The sequence below is a fragment of the Balaenoptera borealis genome (genome assembly GCF_965194805.1).
Source record: "Balaenoptera borealis genome assembly, chromosome: X".
NCBI lineage: Eukaryota > Metazoa > Chordata > Mammalia > Artiodactyla > Balaenopteridae > Balaenoptera > Balaenoptera borealis.
This window is the reverse complement of record NC_138881.1, coordinates 64,810,311-64,827,984: the sequence shown is the minus strand read 5'-3', so window position 1 is coordinate 64,827,984 and position 17,674 is coordinate 64,810,311. Positions and strand designations below refer to the sequence as shown.

The window sequence follows — 17,674 nt, the reverse complement described above, 5'->3', positions numbered from 1 at the left end:
ATGTAGAACTGACCATTTTTAAAGGAGACTTTAGACCATGAATAACCTGATGTGTGATTTGATTTGGCCAGAGACAGTTCCCAACCGCACTCCTTACTAGGACAAAAATGAGTCTTACCTAAAATGGCCACATGGCCCATGCCCAGGGCGTGACTGTGATTTGTCATGAGAAGAGAAGGTGAGATCTTGAGCAAGGTCATTTCTCAAGAGGCCAGCCCTTAGTGGGATACCTGGGTGCTGCCTAGAACACCTGAGTGGCTCAGGGAAGGATGAGAACCCTGGGCCAAGACATTCAGGAGGAGCCAGGGACCCTGCAAGACTGTTACAAGTACCTTTCAACAAAGTTGACCTCCTCTAAAATCTTACCCTATTATACTTTGTCTAGATCTGTCCATGGTAAAATTCCCAAGAAAACACTGCAGAGAGGGACCCTAGGGACTGAGTAGGTGGGTGGGAGAAGGGACTAAGGTGCTGCAGGCTGCTCTCTGAGTAAGAATTAAACAAACAGCCCAGTGTGGATAGAGTGATGGGAGGTTACATTAGACGGACATAAAAAATAAAGTCCCAAACCACTGTGGTCATTCAGAAATGTTTGCAACTTTTCACAAGGGCAGTGGCATTACTCCCAATTTCCTGGCCAAATATTTATTAAAGTAACCAAGGGCTGAGTACATGAGGCTGCCTCACATGGGCGCAACATCCTACTTTCCTTGCTGCTCTAAACTGAGAGGTACTGTCAAAAAAAACTCTTCCACACTCGAAATAGCTACGTTACAGAGGAGAGTTGGAACGTGTTCTGGGAGTGGGTGTGTTTGTTTGAGTTCAGTGTATGCAGAAAAGGCAAGCCTCCACAACCATTCACACACTTCCCTTCTCAGCGATGGGTACGCAGACAGCCGAGCTCCTGGACTAAGTCTCTGAATGGTAATGTACATTTATAAAGATTATTTTCTTAACTATTTTGAGGCATTTTATAAATAATGTGCATGTGTCTGCTGAGCGCATATATATTTTTTGTCAACTTTTGCTTGTTTTCTCCTGAGGCTGGTCTTGTGTGGTTACTTATGTGGTATGATTTCTGAGGTGTCAGAAAGAGCTCACCCCTACCTCCTACCCCAGCCACCCAAAAATATCTCTTGGGTTGGCCCACCACAGAACTTAAAATCCCCACATTGCTCAAACATTTGATTTAGTCATTGAAAGCAGCTGTTAAAATCCAAGTGTTACATTGGGATATTAGGCAGACATTAGAAATTAAAGACTATATAAAACAGGAAAAAATATGGAGAAATTGTTTCTAATATAATGCTCACTTTCAAAAGAAGAATGCAAAATAAATACACGGATTTGGTCAGATGCTGTTCTTAAAATGTCATGGGGTCAGAGCCAGCATATATGACCCAGTTCATGAATATGAGCCTATAGTAAAAGAAGTCCAGCACTGCTGGGCAAGTTTTGTCATGATTTATTTTGAATGAGTGCTTTCCACAGTTTCTGATCCTCAGATCCCACTCTCTTCACAGTGTATCTGACACCTCCCTTTGCTGAGCTCCGGGGGCTCACAGTGACCTCCTGTTAATCAACCTTGGTGGGGCCCAAATCCCCACTTTCTGGAAAACTCAAGGAGCCTGACATCTGCCTGTGAGGAACTTTTAGAAAGACCTCACAAGCGCTCACCCACTCTCTCTTGGCAGCAAACTGCCAAACCAAGTCCATTTCCTCAAAAGATGGTGGAGGACTTAGCAGCCTCCTATATTGCTCTGAAATTGGAGAATGAAATTCTGCAGGCTCAAGTGCAGCGGCTGATGGAGGAAAATGCTGCCTTGCAGTCCCAGATCCCAGAGCTCCAGAAGCCCCAAGCAGCCAAAGAGGATGAACCACTCCAGAAGCCCTCAGAGGCCCAGGAGACCCAGAGACCCCCCGAGACCCTGGATTTCCCAGCAGCCTTGGAACCCCAAGAGCTCCCAGAGGTCAAGGAGCCCCAGAAGCCCAGAGAGACTCAGGACCTCCCATCCTGGGAGCCCTCAGCAGCCCAGGAGCCCCAAAAATCCTTGGAGCCCCCAGCAGATCCAGAGTCTCTGGAGTCCCCAGCAGCCCAGGATCCCCAGGCACCTCCAATGGTCCACGAGCTCACAGGAGCCTGGATATCCCATAAGCCCTCAGAGGCCAAGGAGCCTCAGAAGCTCCCAATGGCCCAGGAGGTCCAGAAGCCCGCAGAATTCAAGGAGGTTCAGGAGCCCCCAGATACCCAGGATGCCCCAGCAGGCCAGGGGACCCAGAATTCAGAGCTCCAGGATCCCCCAAATGCCCAGGAGCTCCAGGAGGCACCAAAATGCCAGGACACCTCAACACACCTGGAGTCCCTTGAGTTTCTTGCCCCCCAGGAGCTCCAGGATCCTTCAGATGCCCAGGAGTTCCTAGGACTCTTAACACCCAAGGAGTCCCTGGACGGCCTAACAGCTGCTGAAACATCAGCAGCTTCAGAGTTTCCACAGTCTTCCAATGGGTTAGAGGCTGAAGCTTTCCCTCTAGAATACCCTTTAGCCTTCAATGGGGATGCCCAGAAGCTTCCTGAGTTTCTGGTTCAATTGAATAGTTACATGAGAGTCAGAGGGCACCTGTATCCCACCGAAGCAGCTCTGGTAAGCTTTGTTGGCAACCGCTTCTCAGGTGAAGCAGGAAAGTGGTTCCAGCCCTTAGTAGATATCCAAAGCCCCTTGCTGGAGCAATTTGAAAGTTTCATACAAGTGCTCCAGGATACCTTTGACAATCCAGAAAACATGGAAGATGCCAACCACCGCATCCGTAAGCTCTGCCAAGGGGAGGACCATGTCCACCAGTATGCGACCCACTTCCACATCATTGCTCAAGAGCTAAACTGGGATGAAAGCACCCTCTGCATCCAATTTCAGGAAGGGCTTGCCAGTTCTATCCGAGATGAACTGTCTCGCACAAACCCAGCCACCAACCTATCTGATCTGATCACCCAATGCATCACCCTAGAAGAGAAGTTAAGTGGTAAGCCTGATCTAAGTCCACAAGAGGCAAGTCCCTCTCAGGAGAAAGCTGGGTTTGATAGTCCACCAGATGAAAACCAGCCTGTGCAGGCTTCAAGCAATCGGCCACACCTCAGTGAAGCCGAACGAGCCCGCCGCCGTGAAGGCCACTTGTGCCTCTACTGTGGTTATCCTGGTCATTTCGCCAGAGATTGCCCTGTCAAGCCTCATCGTGCCCAGCAGGCGGGAAACATCGAGGCCCGGCGGTAAGGGGGAACCCGGGCGGGCCAATCTACAAATATGCCTCCCCCTCACTTCCAATATCCATGTCTCGTACTCTCTGGCTTACTGTTGAAATCCGACTGGGAAGACGACAGTTTTTTGAGCAAGCGATGGTGGATTCAGGCTCCTACAGAAACAGCATTGACCATTCTGTGGTTCTTCGAGAGAAGCTGCCCATCCGCAATAACATCTTTCCTCTGATGCTCGAAACCGTAGATGGCCGTCCATTGATTAATGGACCCATAACCAAGGAAACACCACCTGTTGAAGTTAAAATTGGAAACCACGTTGAAGAGCTCCAGTTTGACATTATTCATGCGCCAAGGTATCCTCTGATTCTTGGAATCCACTGGCTTGAAACACATGATCCTAACATCGAGTGGAGTACCCGCACTGTGTCCTTTCCATCCCGTTATTGTCACTACAATTGCTTCAGGCACAGGTGGAATAGAAGACGACGTGATGAAATAATTGCTGGGTAGATCCTATGTCCTAGTGACTGCTCCTAGCAACCTGTCTTCTGTTACCTCAGCTGTCATCAGCGTTTGCTGCTCCCAGAATCTTCCACTGAATCTCTGGCAATGAACTAAGGCTACCTGTACAACAACCCTGCCTCTCGGATCATGGACTGAACCTGACGACTTTGAGCTGCTTTTTTTTTTCCGCCAACCCTGCATGCCCCCCTCTTTGAACCCTGCATTAATGTGGGGATGTTTTAATTACAATTTATACTAACAATATGCATGAGAGTAGATAATAGAAACTAACATTGAAAAAGTATAGTTGTTAGACCGACTTGATTTTTTCCTTATCAAGATTTTCTTTATCACAACAATTGCAACATCTTTTCAATAAAGAAAATAAATTTGCAAGTGATATTTTTTTAAATTCAATAAACATGGGCAATTTCTACTAGTGTTTTAATTCTTTCTTGGATTAGCTGAGGGAAGAGAATAAGACAGAAGTAAGTTGGGAGGGAGGGAGGGAATTGGAAGAGTCTCGAAGCTTGAATATTCCAGGAGTAGTGACAGGTCAGTGAGCGATGGGGTATAGGGAGATGGAGAAAGTAGGAGGCTGGTTGGAGTGGAGGGAGATTGGATGAGGTATGGAGGAATTAGAGAGAGGATAGAGGGAAAGTTGAGAAGAGGGTTTGGGGGAAATTGAAAGGAAGTTGAAAAGGGTTCAGGGGAGAGCTAGGGGGTGCTGAGGGCAGGGGTGTGGGGAGGGGTAAATTCCTACAAAAATAAAGGGTGCGCTGACAGAGACACTGAGCAGCTTTGAAAGCAAACTTCTTGGACTTCATAAGTTAACCAAAGAAAGGCCCTGGAGAAGGTAATAAGACCCCTCAGTGACCCAGCTTTCCTGGTAAAGTGACAAGAACTTATTCCCTGCAGCAGGAAAATTTGCCCTAGAGCTTATGCATGTTAATCTGTTCTTGTCGGTGCACAGGAGTAGAGTGGAAGGAATCAGCTTTCAACACATGCAGATCATTAGTAGCCAACTGTACGTGCTCTGCTAGCCATGCGGCTTGCATGACACACAGGAAGAGTCAAGTCAAGGAACTTATGTTCTTATGGACCTGAGAGGGGCTATTGTCCCGACTTAAATCACACAAACAGACAAACTACAGGGCTGTAGGGGTGGATGGAGGGGGCTGGATCTCCAGGTCTCCAGGAATTTCCAGAGATATGAGGAGTATGTTCCCTCTGTGTTTCCAACTCTCCTTTGGGAGTCTTTTTCTGAGGCCACTTGAAGGATATTTTGCCTCTTACTTAGACAAATAATCAAATATATGATCATAACCCTAGAAGGAGATAGGTGAGGAACTTACCATTCATTGAGCCCCTAATATCTTCCAGCTACATCAGGCATATTATACTCATTAATTGTATCCTTATTTCTCAGAACAACCCAGTGAAGTAGGTATGTTTGCTCCTATTTTATCAATGAGCAAACAGAGCTCCAGCAAGGCTAGTTCACTTGCCCAAAGTCATAAAGCTAGTAAGTGGTGGAGGTCTTTTAGGCTTTCGAAGCCTCTGCCCTTTCCCCTATAGCATGCCAATATCCATAATGCGGTGTTGAGAAACAAACAAGGTTGTGGCAGCAGAGACTGAAGTTAGATAACCTTAAAAAGTAGAGGAAAACTCAGAATAAAAATTGCAGGGACCATTTGAAAAGTAAATCTGTTTCCCCAGTTCCCTTGATCTCACCCCAACCCCTTCACACCCCAAACTTCCCTTTGCACCTCTTGGAGAACTTCCTTTTTTTAACTACTGGTATTTTTTCATGAAAATTGGAAGTCCATGAGCAGTCATTTACCTGTAGGACATGTGCACTAACTAGCAGCATGTGTAACACCCCTTAGATTGTCTGCCTAGCCACTTCCATAACCAATCCAAATCCTCTGCAGCCTTAAATTCTACATCTTCTAGTCCTCACTGTCTTCCTCTGTCTTCCCTGAACAGTCTAACATATTTCTTCATTATATACCTCCTTGTGGTATGTGGGGACATTTCTTAGGTATATGTACTATATCCCGCCAACCTAACCCCCCCCCCACACACACACAAATACTTAGCCTGGGTGCAGAGATAGAATCTTCTACATGCCTACATTTAACAGCATAGCCTAATGCAGTGCCTGGTACATAAAAGTTCTCCAAAGTGACTGATTCAATGATACTGAATTATCATCACCCAGAGAAGGGTACTCGTTTATACATCATGGACTTTTCTTATTTTTTTCTCCTACTCAATTGCTCATCTCTACCACCAAAACCAAACACTAGTTGTCAATGTAGAATTCAAGACAAAAAAGTTGTAAGCCTCTATAAAGGAAAAATACCTTTTACTTGTCAAACTACCTGAAGCTAGGAAGACCAACTGTGTTGGTTTCCCCAGGATTGAGAGGATTCATGGGACACAAGACTTTCTGTGTTAAAACTGGGACAGTTCTGGGAAAACTGGGATGGTTGGTCAACCTACCTGGGCTCTAAATTTTTCTATCTGGCTGTAGAGGCTTATTTAACTACAGTACAATTTTTTATTTCAGGAAAAGGATCAATTATCTAATCATAGAATCACATAATTTATGAGTTGTAAAAGACTCAAGAAGTCTATTCCCTAAATTTTACAAATGAAGGAGCTGAGAAGGCTCAGAGAAAGGAAAGTTACTTAACATAGCTCAGCATTATCTGGATCTCCTGACTCCAAATCCAGTGTTCTTTTCACCATAAGCTACAGTTCTAACTCAGTAGTTAAAACTCGAGTATGTGGTCAGCACTGAGCTAGGTACTGTGGACAGTGGCTAAAGTATAACATGAGAGGTTTACAATGTGATCAAGGAGAAAAAATTAGCAGGCATTAGACAGCTAGCATAGATAATCAAATGTGTGGTGGTATCAAATATACCAAACTAAAACATTGTACAAGCTGATAAAACTAACAATAATAACTACCATTTAATGAGCACTTGGATTTTGCCAGACATTGAGCTAGGTGATTTATGTATTTGCAACTGTCTTCAAGGTAGATTTTATTAGTCCCATTATACAAACAAAGAAGTGAAGCCCACTGAGGTGAGGTTACTTGCCAAAGGTCACACTGCTAGGAATTGGTGGGTGCTAAAAACAAACCCTGATCTCTTTCACTCCAAAGCTGGAGTTCTGTCCAATACACCACACTGGTTCTCAGGCTGAATGACCTTTACTCTTTATTAAGTATTTTAACAATATTTTTTCACTAGACATGAGTTCTACTACCTTAGAAAAATATATTAATTTGTTAATGCATTCATTTATTTCTTAACTCAACAAGAGCTTACTGAATGTTTTCTGTGTGTCAGACACAGGCATGGGAGAAGAGGATGAAAAAGGAAGAGGAAGAGAGGTTCAAAGATATCTACCGTATGACTCATGGTTCTTGCTCTGACCAAAATTTAATGGGGGAAGCTATTGTGTAACACAATACTGTGGCATACAGAGGAGAGAGCACTAACTCTGTTATAGGCTGGAAAAGTGTGTCTTGAGTTGGGTCTTGAATGAATCTGATTGGAAACAAGGGGGAGGGCAGGGCTTTCTATATTGAGTAAAGTGTACACACAAAAAAGCAAGTTGGAGGGCAAATCACAGTGTCTTTAGAAAAGATAGTTCTATTTCACTGGCGAGTAGGGGTGTATGTGCACATCTGTGTAGGGTGGGGGTGTGTAGGTGGGGAGATGAAGATTAACAAGGAAGTTGGAAGTTCCTATCGACCTAAGATGTTCAAACTTTATCCTGTGGGCAATTTGGACTGGAATCTTTGATTTTCTTTTTCTTTTTCTTTTTTTTTCCCCTGTATTAGATTTGGGTGTGTTTTCTCTCTCTTGCTGCAAAGTTATGCACACTCACTGTAAAAAAATTCATATATGTCACATGTTTATAAAATAAAAGTAGAAGTTTCTCCTTCCTCTTTGCCCTATATCTCACAAATTAGGAGGTTTTTAACTGGGAAAGAAACATGATTAGTTTATATTTTAGGAATTTGACAGTGATGTGGAAAATGATAAGGGAGAACGTGACAAAGTACCCCCATTCTTTTTTACCTTCTTAGATTTTATGAAGATGGATCAAACCATCAAAGGCAAAATATTAAAAGTAAATTAAGCCCAGTTTTCTTCAAATATTTATTTTGAGTTTTTATTATGAGCAAGACAATGAAATATGCACAAACAGAAATGGACAATGTCCCTTCCAGCAAAACTTCTACAGTCTAGTAACAGATAAATGTTCATGAATTATAAGAAACTACCTTTCCATTTGGGGCTTTTCAGTTTTAAATTTTAAAGACTTTAACTGGAGAGGTTTTTCTGAAAAAATATATTCTGCAATATCTGGCACAGATAAAGAGAAAACAGCTAACTTTACCTAACTTCTTTAGCTAACTTCCTTCTTTAGCTAACTTTTCTAAGTTTAAACTTTAACAGGAAAAGCTATACATTTTAGTAGCTTCTCTTTCTAGTTTGTTTTCTTAACAAATATTTCATATTTCATGCTATTAAAGTATGCTTGGAGTAGTCATGGTCATTCCATAGAAGGATTTATACATGTTCCAGCTCTTAAAGTACCTGTATATTTCTAAAGTTATGTTTCTAAAAGGTTTTTTTAGGGATAGATGATTTTAAACAATAAACATTTATATCTAGCATATTACTAGATATGAAATATTAAATTACAAGAGCAATATAAGGGTCAGGACACTAGGGGTCAGGAGATTAAGATTAAATTCCTGAGTTTGTCACTTACTAGCTATACAACCCATATTGTTTATGAAATGAGTAATACAATACTTGCTTTACCTACCCAACAGAATTAGAGAAAGCATCAAATGAAAAATCTCATGTTTAAAAAGCATTATGAGATAAACAAGGTCCTACTGTATAGCACAGTAGCAATATCCTGTAATAAACCATAATGGAAAAGAATATGAAAAAGAATATATATATAAAACCCATATATATATATATATACATACATCTGAATCACTTTGCTGTACACCAGAAACTAACACATTATAAATCAACTATATTTCAATAAAATTTTTTAATTAAAAAAATTTTTAAAACATTATGAAAGTTGAAAATGCTATATAAATAAAAGGTATTATGATAACTTGTTTGTAATAATGATCCCAAAGACCTTCAAGACATTAAAACGCCTGTTTAAATTAATTTCAATTTCACAGACTTTTAGTATCTTCTACATGCCAGGTACTCTATATTGTCAATCAAAGCAAGATCCAATTAAGTTTAATATAATTATTGTATTAAGTAGTTTTTTGATATTATTTTAATCAAATTATTTGAAAACAGGAAAAATAATTTTTGTCATATATACCAGCACTCTATTTACCAGAGTATTATGTTATTTAAAATGACAATTCCTTCCTAGGGTATATCAAATAAATGATAATATAATTGGTCTGAGCTTGTTTCTTCATCTACTTAACTCAACCTAAAGAAAACAAGTTAGAACAAGATTAATATTTATGTCCCCACCAAAATAAAACTAAATTAAAAACTAAAACTCATAAGACTGTTATCGATTCCCTTTCCAATTTATATGATTTCTAGGTAAAAAACAATTGAAAATTAAAAGATCAAACTGTAGTGGCCTCTGAGTAAGTCATAATATCTGTAGGAAACAACTGCCATCATCATTTAATATGACTAACAAGGCTCTCACTTCAGTTATTATTCTGCCTCACAGTGATTCTAATATGTGAGAAAGTTTGGTGAAGTGTTTTAGTTTGGAGAATGTGGGACATGTTCTAACCAGGTTGGTGGGGGAGGGGAGAAGTGACAAATGCCAACAGTAGTCAACTAACTGTGTCTTACTTGGCTTAAATGGGAGGACCATTATGTCTTCCGATACAGATGAAAATGGGATATGGCATAGAAACACAGAATAGTCATATGTGCACAGGACATCTGGCAACCTAGAATTCGCATGAGAAAAAGAAAGCATGAAATTTTACAACCACACAGAACAAAATGTCTGAAACTCTATAGCTGAGCTCACTGTTTTTCTTAGCCTTTCACATTGCTTTTTTTCCTGTCAGTTATACCACAGATACCACATAATAGGCAAAAAGTGAACCAGCTGCACTACCAGTGAAACTCTTCTGATTATTAGAAGAAAAGACAGTTAAATGTCAATATTATTAGAGGCATCAAAAAGGTGAATACCAAAGGGAATTTCCATATTTCAACTTCTACTTTTATAGTATTGCTTTCTGTTATAAAATTGGACGTGCATTTGAAGCAGTGAGGGAGAGACCAATCAGAGACAAATAACACTTAAGAATTAACAATATTTAATGGAAAATGTTAATATGTTCCAAAAGTTTTTAAATAATTATGCTAAAATAAAATGTAGAAAACAAGATTTCTGACATGGAAATACCAGAAATTGGTGGGCCAACAGCCTTCTCATACTCCCTGTCTCCTCTCCAGGTCTGCTCTCTTTCTGGGCCCTTTTCTTTCACAGATAATTAATCATCAATAGCTTGCAATAAGAAGCTTTTCTCTTCACTGCCTTTCATATGGAGAAGAAAAGTAGATCAGAAATCCTCTTTACACTAATTTAATAACTTTGTTAAAGCCTTTTTAAAACAATAAATATATTGTTTTATATATGGAGAATGCATAGGGCCAGGGTTAAGAAGTTTTAATCCTGCCACATGGTGAGGTCAAGTGAGGAGCAGAAGAGTAGTCAGGATTACCTAAATTTCAGATTTAGTTTATAACTTGCCCTGTTACCTTGGGTAAGTTAATTGACCTCTCTTCTGAGGCTCAGTTTCTTCAAAGGAAAAATTATGATGGTGTTATTTATGCTGCCTAACTTAGTAAAATATTGCAAAGAGTAATTTAGTTATTCAATAAAGTCTATTGTTAAATTCTATTCTAAGTCAGACACTGAATTAGGATAAAATGAGATAATAAATATCAAGGCAGCAAGCCCAGTTATAAGTTAGAGTGTTATCATTGCTCTAAAAGCTGCCTAACTCTCCAAGGGATATAGTTTTGCACAAAGAATAAAAGGGACATCAAAAAAAAAACAAAAAAAAATCAAAAAAAAAAAAGGGACATCAACTTAATACGTTCTTTTGTATTTTATATTCTAGAAAATTTCCATTATTACCTCACACTGTCTAGCCTATAAAATTAGCAGAATTACATAAGAATTAATATTTTTCCTCCCTATGGATGTGCAAACTCTCAGGTTGGTTATCATTTAAAAGAGCACAGACACGCATAGCAACTATCATTATTATTACTATTATTTCTATTCAGTTTTTTTATTGATTAATCATAAAGAAAAGGAAACTAAATGTTTAACAAGCAAGCACCTATTGTTCACCACACTCTGTGCTAGCTATTTTACCTATGAAATCTCATTTAAACCTAACAAATGTTTAGCAAGGTATGTATTATTCTCCCAATTTTATAGGTCAAGTAACCAAGTCCTAGTGAGGCGAAGGTCACTTGGAGAAACTGGTGAAGTTCTAAAACAAACTTAAGTCTCTCTCTCAAATCTCATGCTTTTTCTGACCCATAGAAAAAATACTGGAGCTAGAATAGTCCATTTTTACTGATAGAGACACTGCTGCCAAGAGAAGTCAGATTCTCCATGGAGGCCATACAGCAAGTTAGTTACAGAGCCAGATCTAGAATGCATGTCTTCTGTTTTCCAGTTGAATGTATTTTTCCTTTAAATTTTACTAAATGTATATGGTGCCCATTTAACCATATTCACCAAATATGATTAATTAATTAATTGAATAAGAAGTTAAGCATAATTATTCTTAATGTTTATAATTTATTAAAAACTGTTTTCCACAGGAACTAAATTTAAAAATAAAAAGTATTTTAATATATGAACACAAGTTGGAAAGTTTTTTCATTTTCATTTTATATGTTGATTTGGCTAGTAGTTTCCTGCCTTTTTTAAAGTTTTATCAACTTGTTTCCTATTTATTGGTTTTTCAAGTAAAAGAGAAAACACTGTTAAAAACTGCAACTAAAAAAACATACCATCCAACACTATAAACCAACTAGATATCACAGACTTCTAGAACACTGTATCCAACAACAGCAGAACACATATTCTTCAAGTGAACATGGAACATTCTTCAGAATAGACCATATGCTAGGTCATAAAATATCCATCAATAAATTTAAAAGGATTGAAATCCTACAAAGTATGTCCTCATAATGGAATAAAATTAGAAATCAATAACAGAAGAATATTAGAGAAATTCACAAATATGTGAAAATTAAATGTTTCTGAATAACCAATGGTTATTAGAAGAAATCACCAGGGAAATGAGAGAATGCTTTGAGATGAATGAAAATGAAAACACAACATAACAAAACTTATGGGATGCAGAAAAACCAGTCCTTAGAGGGAAATTTATGGTTGTGAAGGCCTGTATTAATAAAGAAGAAAGCTAACAAGGACCTACTGTATAGCACAGGGAACTATATTTAATATCTGGTAATAACCTGTAATGGAAGAAAAAGAAGAAAGACCTCAAACCAATAACCCAACTTTCTACCTTAAGAAACTAAAAAACAAGCAAACAAACAAACAAACAAAAAATGCAAGCTGAACTCAAATAAGGCAAAAGGAGGGAAATAATAACATTTAGAGCAGAAATTAATGAAACAGAGTACAGAAAAATAATAGAAAAAAATCAACAAATCCAAAAGTTGATTTTTTTAAAAAGATCAACAAAATTGCTAATCCTTTAGATAGACTGTCTTATACTCCCTGGTCCCTTACTCCTGCTTCTCATCTCCCTGATAAACTGCCAATGCTCAAGTCCCTATCTCGGATCCTAAATTTGAAATTTTGAGTATCCTAGTTTTGCCATTTACTTATTGTGTGACTTGACTATTTCAGTTTCAGAGTTTCTTTGCCATTGATTGAGAAGAAGTGCAATACCACAAAAGAACACTAGGTTTGGGGTCAATAAACTTGGGTTTTAATGAAGTTCAGCTTTGCCTTTTTACAGCTGTGAAATCTCAATCAAGTTCCTTAATCTCTCCAAACCTATTTCCCCATTTGCAAAATGAGGAGTTAGACCTCCCACATGAGGCTGTTGAGAATATCAAATAAGGACACAAAAAGTGAGAATGTTTTGGAACCTATAAATCACCATCCAGATATGAGATTCTCTTTATAATTAGAAGGCAGAAAAAAATACCATTCTTAATTGACAGGTGGCAGTAAAGAAATTGCTTTGATGCATCTTAATTCAAGTACAATGATGCCAAATTTGTTGTATTAGGTCATTTTACACTTACTGAGAAGCATGTTCCCACACTTCACCAGGGCTGATATTCTAAGCCTTCAAAACAAAACAACAACAAAAAAAAACAATGAATTTCTACCTCCTAAAACAGCTGGAAAGCACAGAATAGCTCCCATCCCTTCTTGCCATCAGCTGGATGGTGTACAATGGCCTGCATTTGACCTGGAGGGGCTACAAGTGTCCAAGCCTGGCAGTAACAGGCCCAATACTGTTGGTCATTATTTTCCTCTAAGAATTAATTGCTAAAAAGCAAATAAAGTAGGAAAATCTCAAAAGATGAGACTTATTCTCTAATATAATACAGGTTGCCAACATCTGGGTGAGCCATTTATCAGTGAAATACCAGGCATACAGCAAGAGACTTCATCAATGATTTAGAGAATATCTACTCATAATTTAGTTATCAGCATCAGCCATCTTGCTGTTTTATGGGAAGAGAATGTAAGACATCCCACTAATAGAGAACGTTTGTTGATAATAACTTCTTTACATTTTTTTCATTAATTCTTAATTATAAAAGTGGAGGGTTCATTTGAAGTCTTAGATAAAGAAGGAACTCAGATCCAGGGTGCCACTAAGGAGGGAGTTGGGTGGGGGGAAGGACTCAAGCATGGTTCTTCTTGGGTTTGGAATAAATCCTTAATAGGACTATTACAGGTCCGTAAAGTATTCCCTTGACAATCCACTCTTTTCATTTCAGCCAAGCAAAGGGTTTCTTGGTATTCTTCTTCAAACACCTTTTTACCCTTACTGTCATGCCAAAGAAGATATGCCGATTTCCTAGACAACCTACTCATTTTAGGAACTGTGAAGGAAATGGAGACCACCACTGTAAACAGGTCAGGGAAACAGAGACCTTTGATTATCTGCCTTTCCCATTCTTACTCCCACCAACCATAAGCACAGCCTGGCTGTAGCACTAAAAACAGAACCTTTTTTCTGTCAAGTGCTATTTACTCAAAAAGGGGGAAATTCAATCAAGAGTCAACACACAAGTCAAAACTATCTTTAACAATTCAAGTTTTTTGAAGAGTAGTGGACAGAGGTTCAATTCTTCTGCTATTTAAGTTCAGAAAATGAAACAAAGTTTTCTTAAAATAAGTGTAAAAATAATAATACTCTTTGAAAGTGAAAGAGACATACTTGGTTGGGGAGATGCCAGGATTGGGGAGTGGTGAAACAATAAAAGTTGGAATGATAAAATGAAGGACATCTCTCCCACCCTGGAACAGATCTCCAAACCTCTGAATTCTGTGCCTCATCTGGAAGTCTCCCTGCTCTCACTCTTACCCCATTCTGGATTCCTAGAAATTCCTACCCCCTCAAGCCCTGCGAGATTTGGACCGTCTTTAAAAAATGTTGTCTCTCCCTGCAATAGCCTCTTTGATTTGGCCAGGTAGTTATGCTGTGGTTGTTTGGTTTTTTCCAAGTCCCTGGTATTTTTGATCTCTAGCCACACATATCCTGAGTTTTTAGATAGTTTCCAGGCTTTCTCTGAGTTATTGACTTTTTAAATTCTAACTCCCAGTTTTTTTTCCTACCCAATGTCTGCATTTTGTCAATGTTCCATTTTCAAAACTAGAAAAACAACCTAATGGATTTCTTTGGTTTTTCATCTCCCTAAATGATGTTGAATTTACTGGAATTTCAAAGTTCAAAGGAACTATGAAGGTCATCAGATCCAGCTCACTTGTTGGAATTTTAATCTCCCTCTGTTCCCCCAACCTCTGTACCCTAACTGTGGACCCCTTTGACTATTCTTAGATTTAGCTGCTATCTTTCATTCTATAGCTTCCTCCTTGGGACTGCACAAAACAAAACTGTTGCCATTGCCCTGTGACAACATTTCAGCTATCTGAATAAGCTTACCTATCCATCATTCCACTGAAACCCCAAGCCTCTTCCAGATTAAAAAAACAAAAAACAAAAAAAACCAGTCCCTTTGACAGTTATGTTATATGCCATATTTCAAAGCCCTACAGCAAACATTCTTGTTGTTTTTCTCAGAATAATTTTATCATTATTAACATTATATATGTTCTGTCCACAAAGAGAAAAGTCCTCTGTCTTTGAGTACCATGTTTACCTTATGGGCATTGAGAATATAACCACTAGTATGCTTAAATTTATGCTGACATTTTAGCTTTTAGCATAAGTGAGTTTAACAACGGGATAAAAAGCTAGTAACATGCTCTGCTTAAATGTCAGGAGGTCCTTTCCTGATCTCCTCCCTCTGCCAGGTAGGTTAAATGACCTTGGATTTTTCCCCTATAGCATTTTCATCACTGTAACTTATTTTTGTATTTGTTTAATTCTATCTCTCTCAATAGAGTATAAGCTTCAATAGAGCAAAGAGTAAATAATAAAGTTTGTCTATATGCAGGTGCTACCATAGTGCCTGGCACATATTAGAGCCCTCACATATATTTATTGATAGAATGCATAAATCAAAGAGCTTTGTTATAGTCCTAGAATTGGAAGGGATCTTAGACATCTTATTTTTCAAATGGGTAAACTGAGGCCTGAAGAGGTCAAAGGATTTATCCAAGATTGCACAGCTGTTTGGTGAGAGATCTGTAATTTTATATTTTGTCATCCCACCCACTCCACTGATATCCTACGATTTTAGGTTATGCTCATATACTTAATCCAGGGCTCTAGCTATACTAGTGACTAAATTGGATAAAATATGGCCATCAAGAATAATTCCCATATTTATTGATTTCCTTATATCAAACTAAAACAATCTACATGTGCAACTACATTTTAAGAAAAAAAAAACATAAAAATTGTTACACTGTACTGCTAGTTTGAATTGAGAACTCACAATGTTCAGATGGACTATGCCATCCTGCTCACCATGGGATCTTCATAAAGATTGAAGAGAGAAAAGCAAAATAGATCAACTCAAATTCCTTGCTTAAAATATGTTGAACTGCTTCCTCCCTGAGATTTCACCACTTTAGACCACTTTAGATCCAATATAGTAGCAACTACCACAATTGGCTAGTCTGAATTGAGATACGCTGTGAGTGTAAAATATACACCAGATTTCTAAGATTAAGTACACAAAGGATGTAAAGGATATCTCATTAATAATTTTATATTGATTATATACCAAAACAATAACACTGGATATACGTATTAAAATTAATATTACTTTTTTAAAAATTTTATGGGACTTTTAGAAAATATTAATTCACATATGTGATACCTATTCATGATAAAAGTTTTCAGAATATTAGGAATAGACAGAAACTTCCTCAACTTGATAAAGAATATCTTTAAGGGCGTCCCTGGTGGTGCAGTGGTTGAGAACCTGCCTGCCAATGCAGGGGACACGGGTTCGAGCCCTGGTCTGGGAAGATCCCACATGCCGCGGAGCAAATGGGCCCGTGAGCCACAATTACTGAGCCTGCGCGTCTGGAGCCTGTGCTCTGCAACAAGAGAGGCCGCGATAGTGAGAGGCCTGTGCACCGTGATGAAGAGTGGCCCCCGCTTGCTGCAACTAGAGAAGGCCCTCACACAGAAACAGAGACCCAACACAGCCAAAAATTAATTAATTAATTAATTAATTTTTTTTTTAAAGTAAAATGTTTCATCAATGCAATAATTCAGATGTTTCCTCTAAAGCCACCAAGAAACTTATTAAAAAAAAATCTTTAACTCACCCACTCTACAAAAAAAAAAAAAGAAACCTACAGGTAACATCATACTTAATGGTAAAAGGCTGAATTCTTTTCCTCTAAGATCAGGAAGAAGGCAAGGATATCCACTCTCATCACTCTTCTCTGAGATAATACTGGAAGTTCTAGCCACTGCAATAAGGCAAGGGAAATAAATAAAAGGCATACAAATTGGAAGAGAAGAAATAAAACTGTCTCTAGTTGCACACATGATTGTGTACATAGAAAGTCCCAAGGAATCTATGGAACACTTCTAGCACTAATAAGTGAGTTCAGCAAGGTCACAGGATATAAGATCAACACACAAATATCAGTAATATTCTTATATACTTAACAATGAACAGGTAGAAACTGAAATTTAAAACACAATACCATTTATAATCGCACCAAAGAAAATTCAATATACCCTTAACAAAACCTGTACAGGAATCTGTATGCTGAAAATTACAAAATGCTGATTAAATAAATCAAAGAAGACCTAAATATACAGAGCTATATACCATGTTCATGAATTGTAAAACTTAACATAGTAAAGACATCAATTCTCTCCAAATTGATCTACGGGTTTAATGTAATTCCTGTAAAAATTCCAGCAAGGATTTTTGGAGAAATAAGCAAGCCTGTTCTAAAATTTATATGAAAATCCGCAGGACCTAGAATAGCTAAAACAATAGTGAAAAAAAAGAACAAGGCAGGAGAAATCACTCTATCTGATATTGTCTTACCATATGGCTGCAGTAATCAAGATAGTGTTGTATTGATGGAGGGAAAGATACAAAGCTCAATGGAATGGAATAGAGGACCCAGAAAGAGACCTACACAAATATGCTCAATTAATTTTTGACAAACTGAAAGC

The 17,674-nt window shown here is 38.5% G+C and overlaps 1 protein-coding gene across 1 annotated transcript; it reads left to right on the top strand.

Moving 5' to 3' along the window:
• Positions 1–1,710: 1,710 nt before the first annotated feature.
• On the top strand, positions 1,711–16,711 carry RTL3 (retrotransposon Gag like 3). Its single transcript, XM_082377266.1, has one exon. The coding sequence runs from the start codon at positions 1,728–1,730 to the stop codon at positions 3,264–3,266; it is 1,539 nt and encodes a 512-aa protein (XP_082233392.1). The 5' UTR covers positions 1,711–1,727; the 3' UTR covers positions 3,267–16,711.
• The last annotated feature ends 963 nt before the right edge of the window (positions 16,712–17,674 follow it).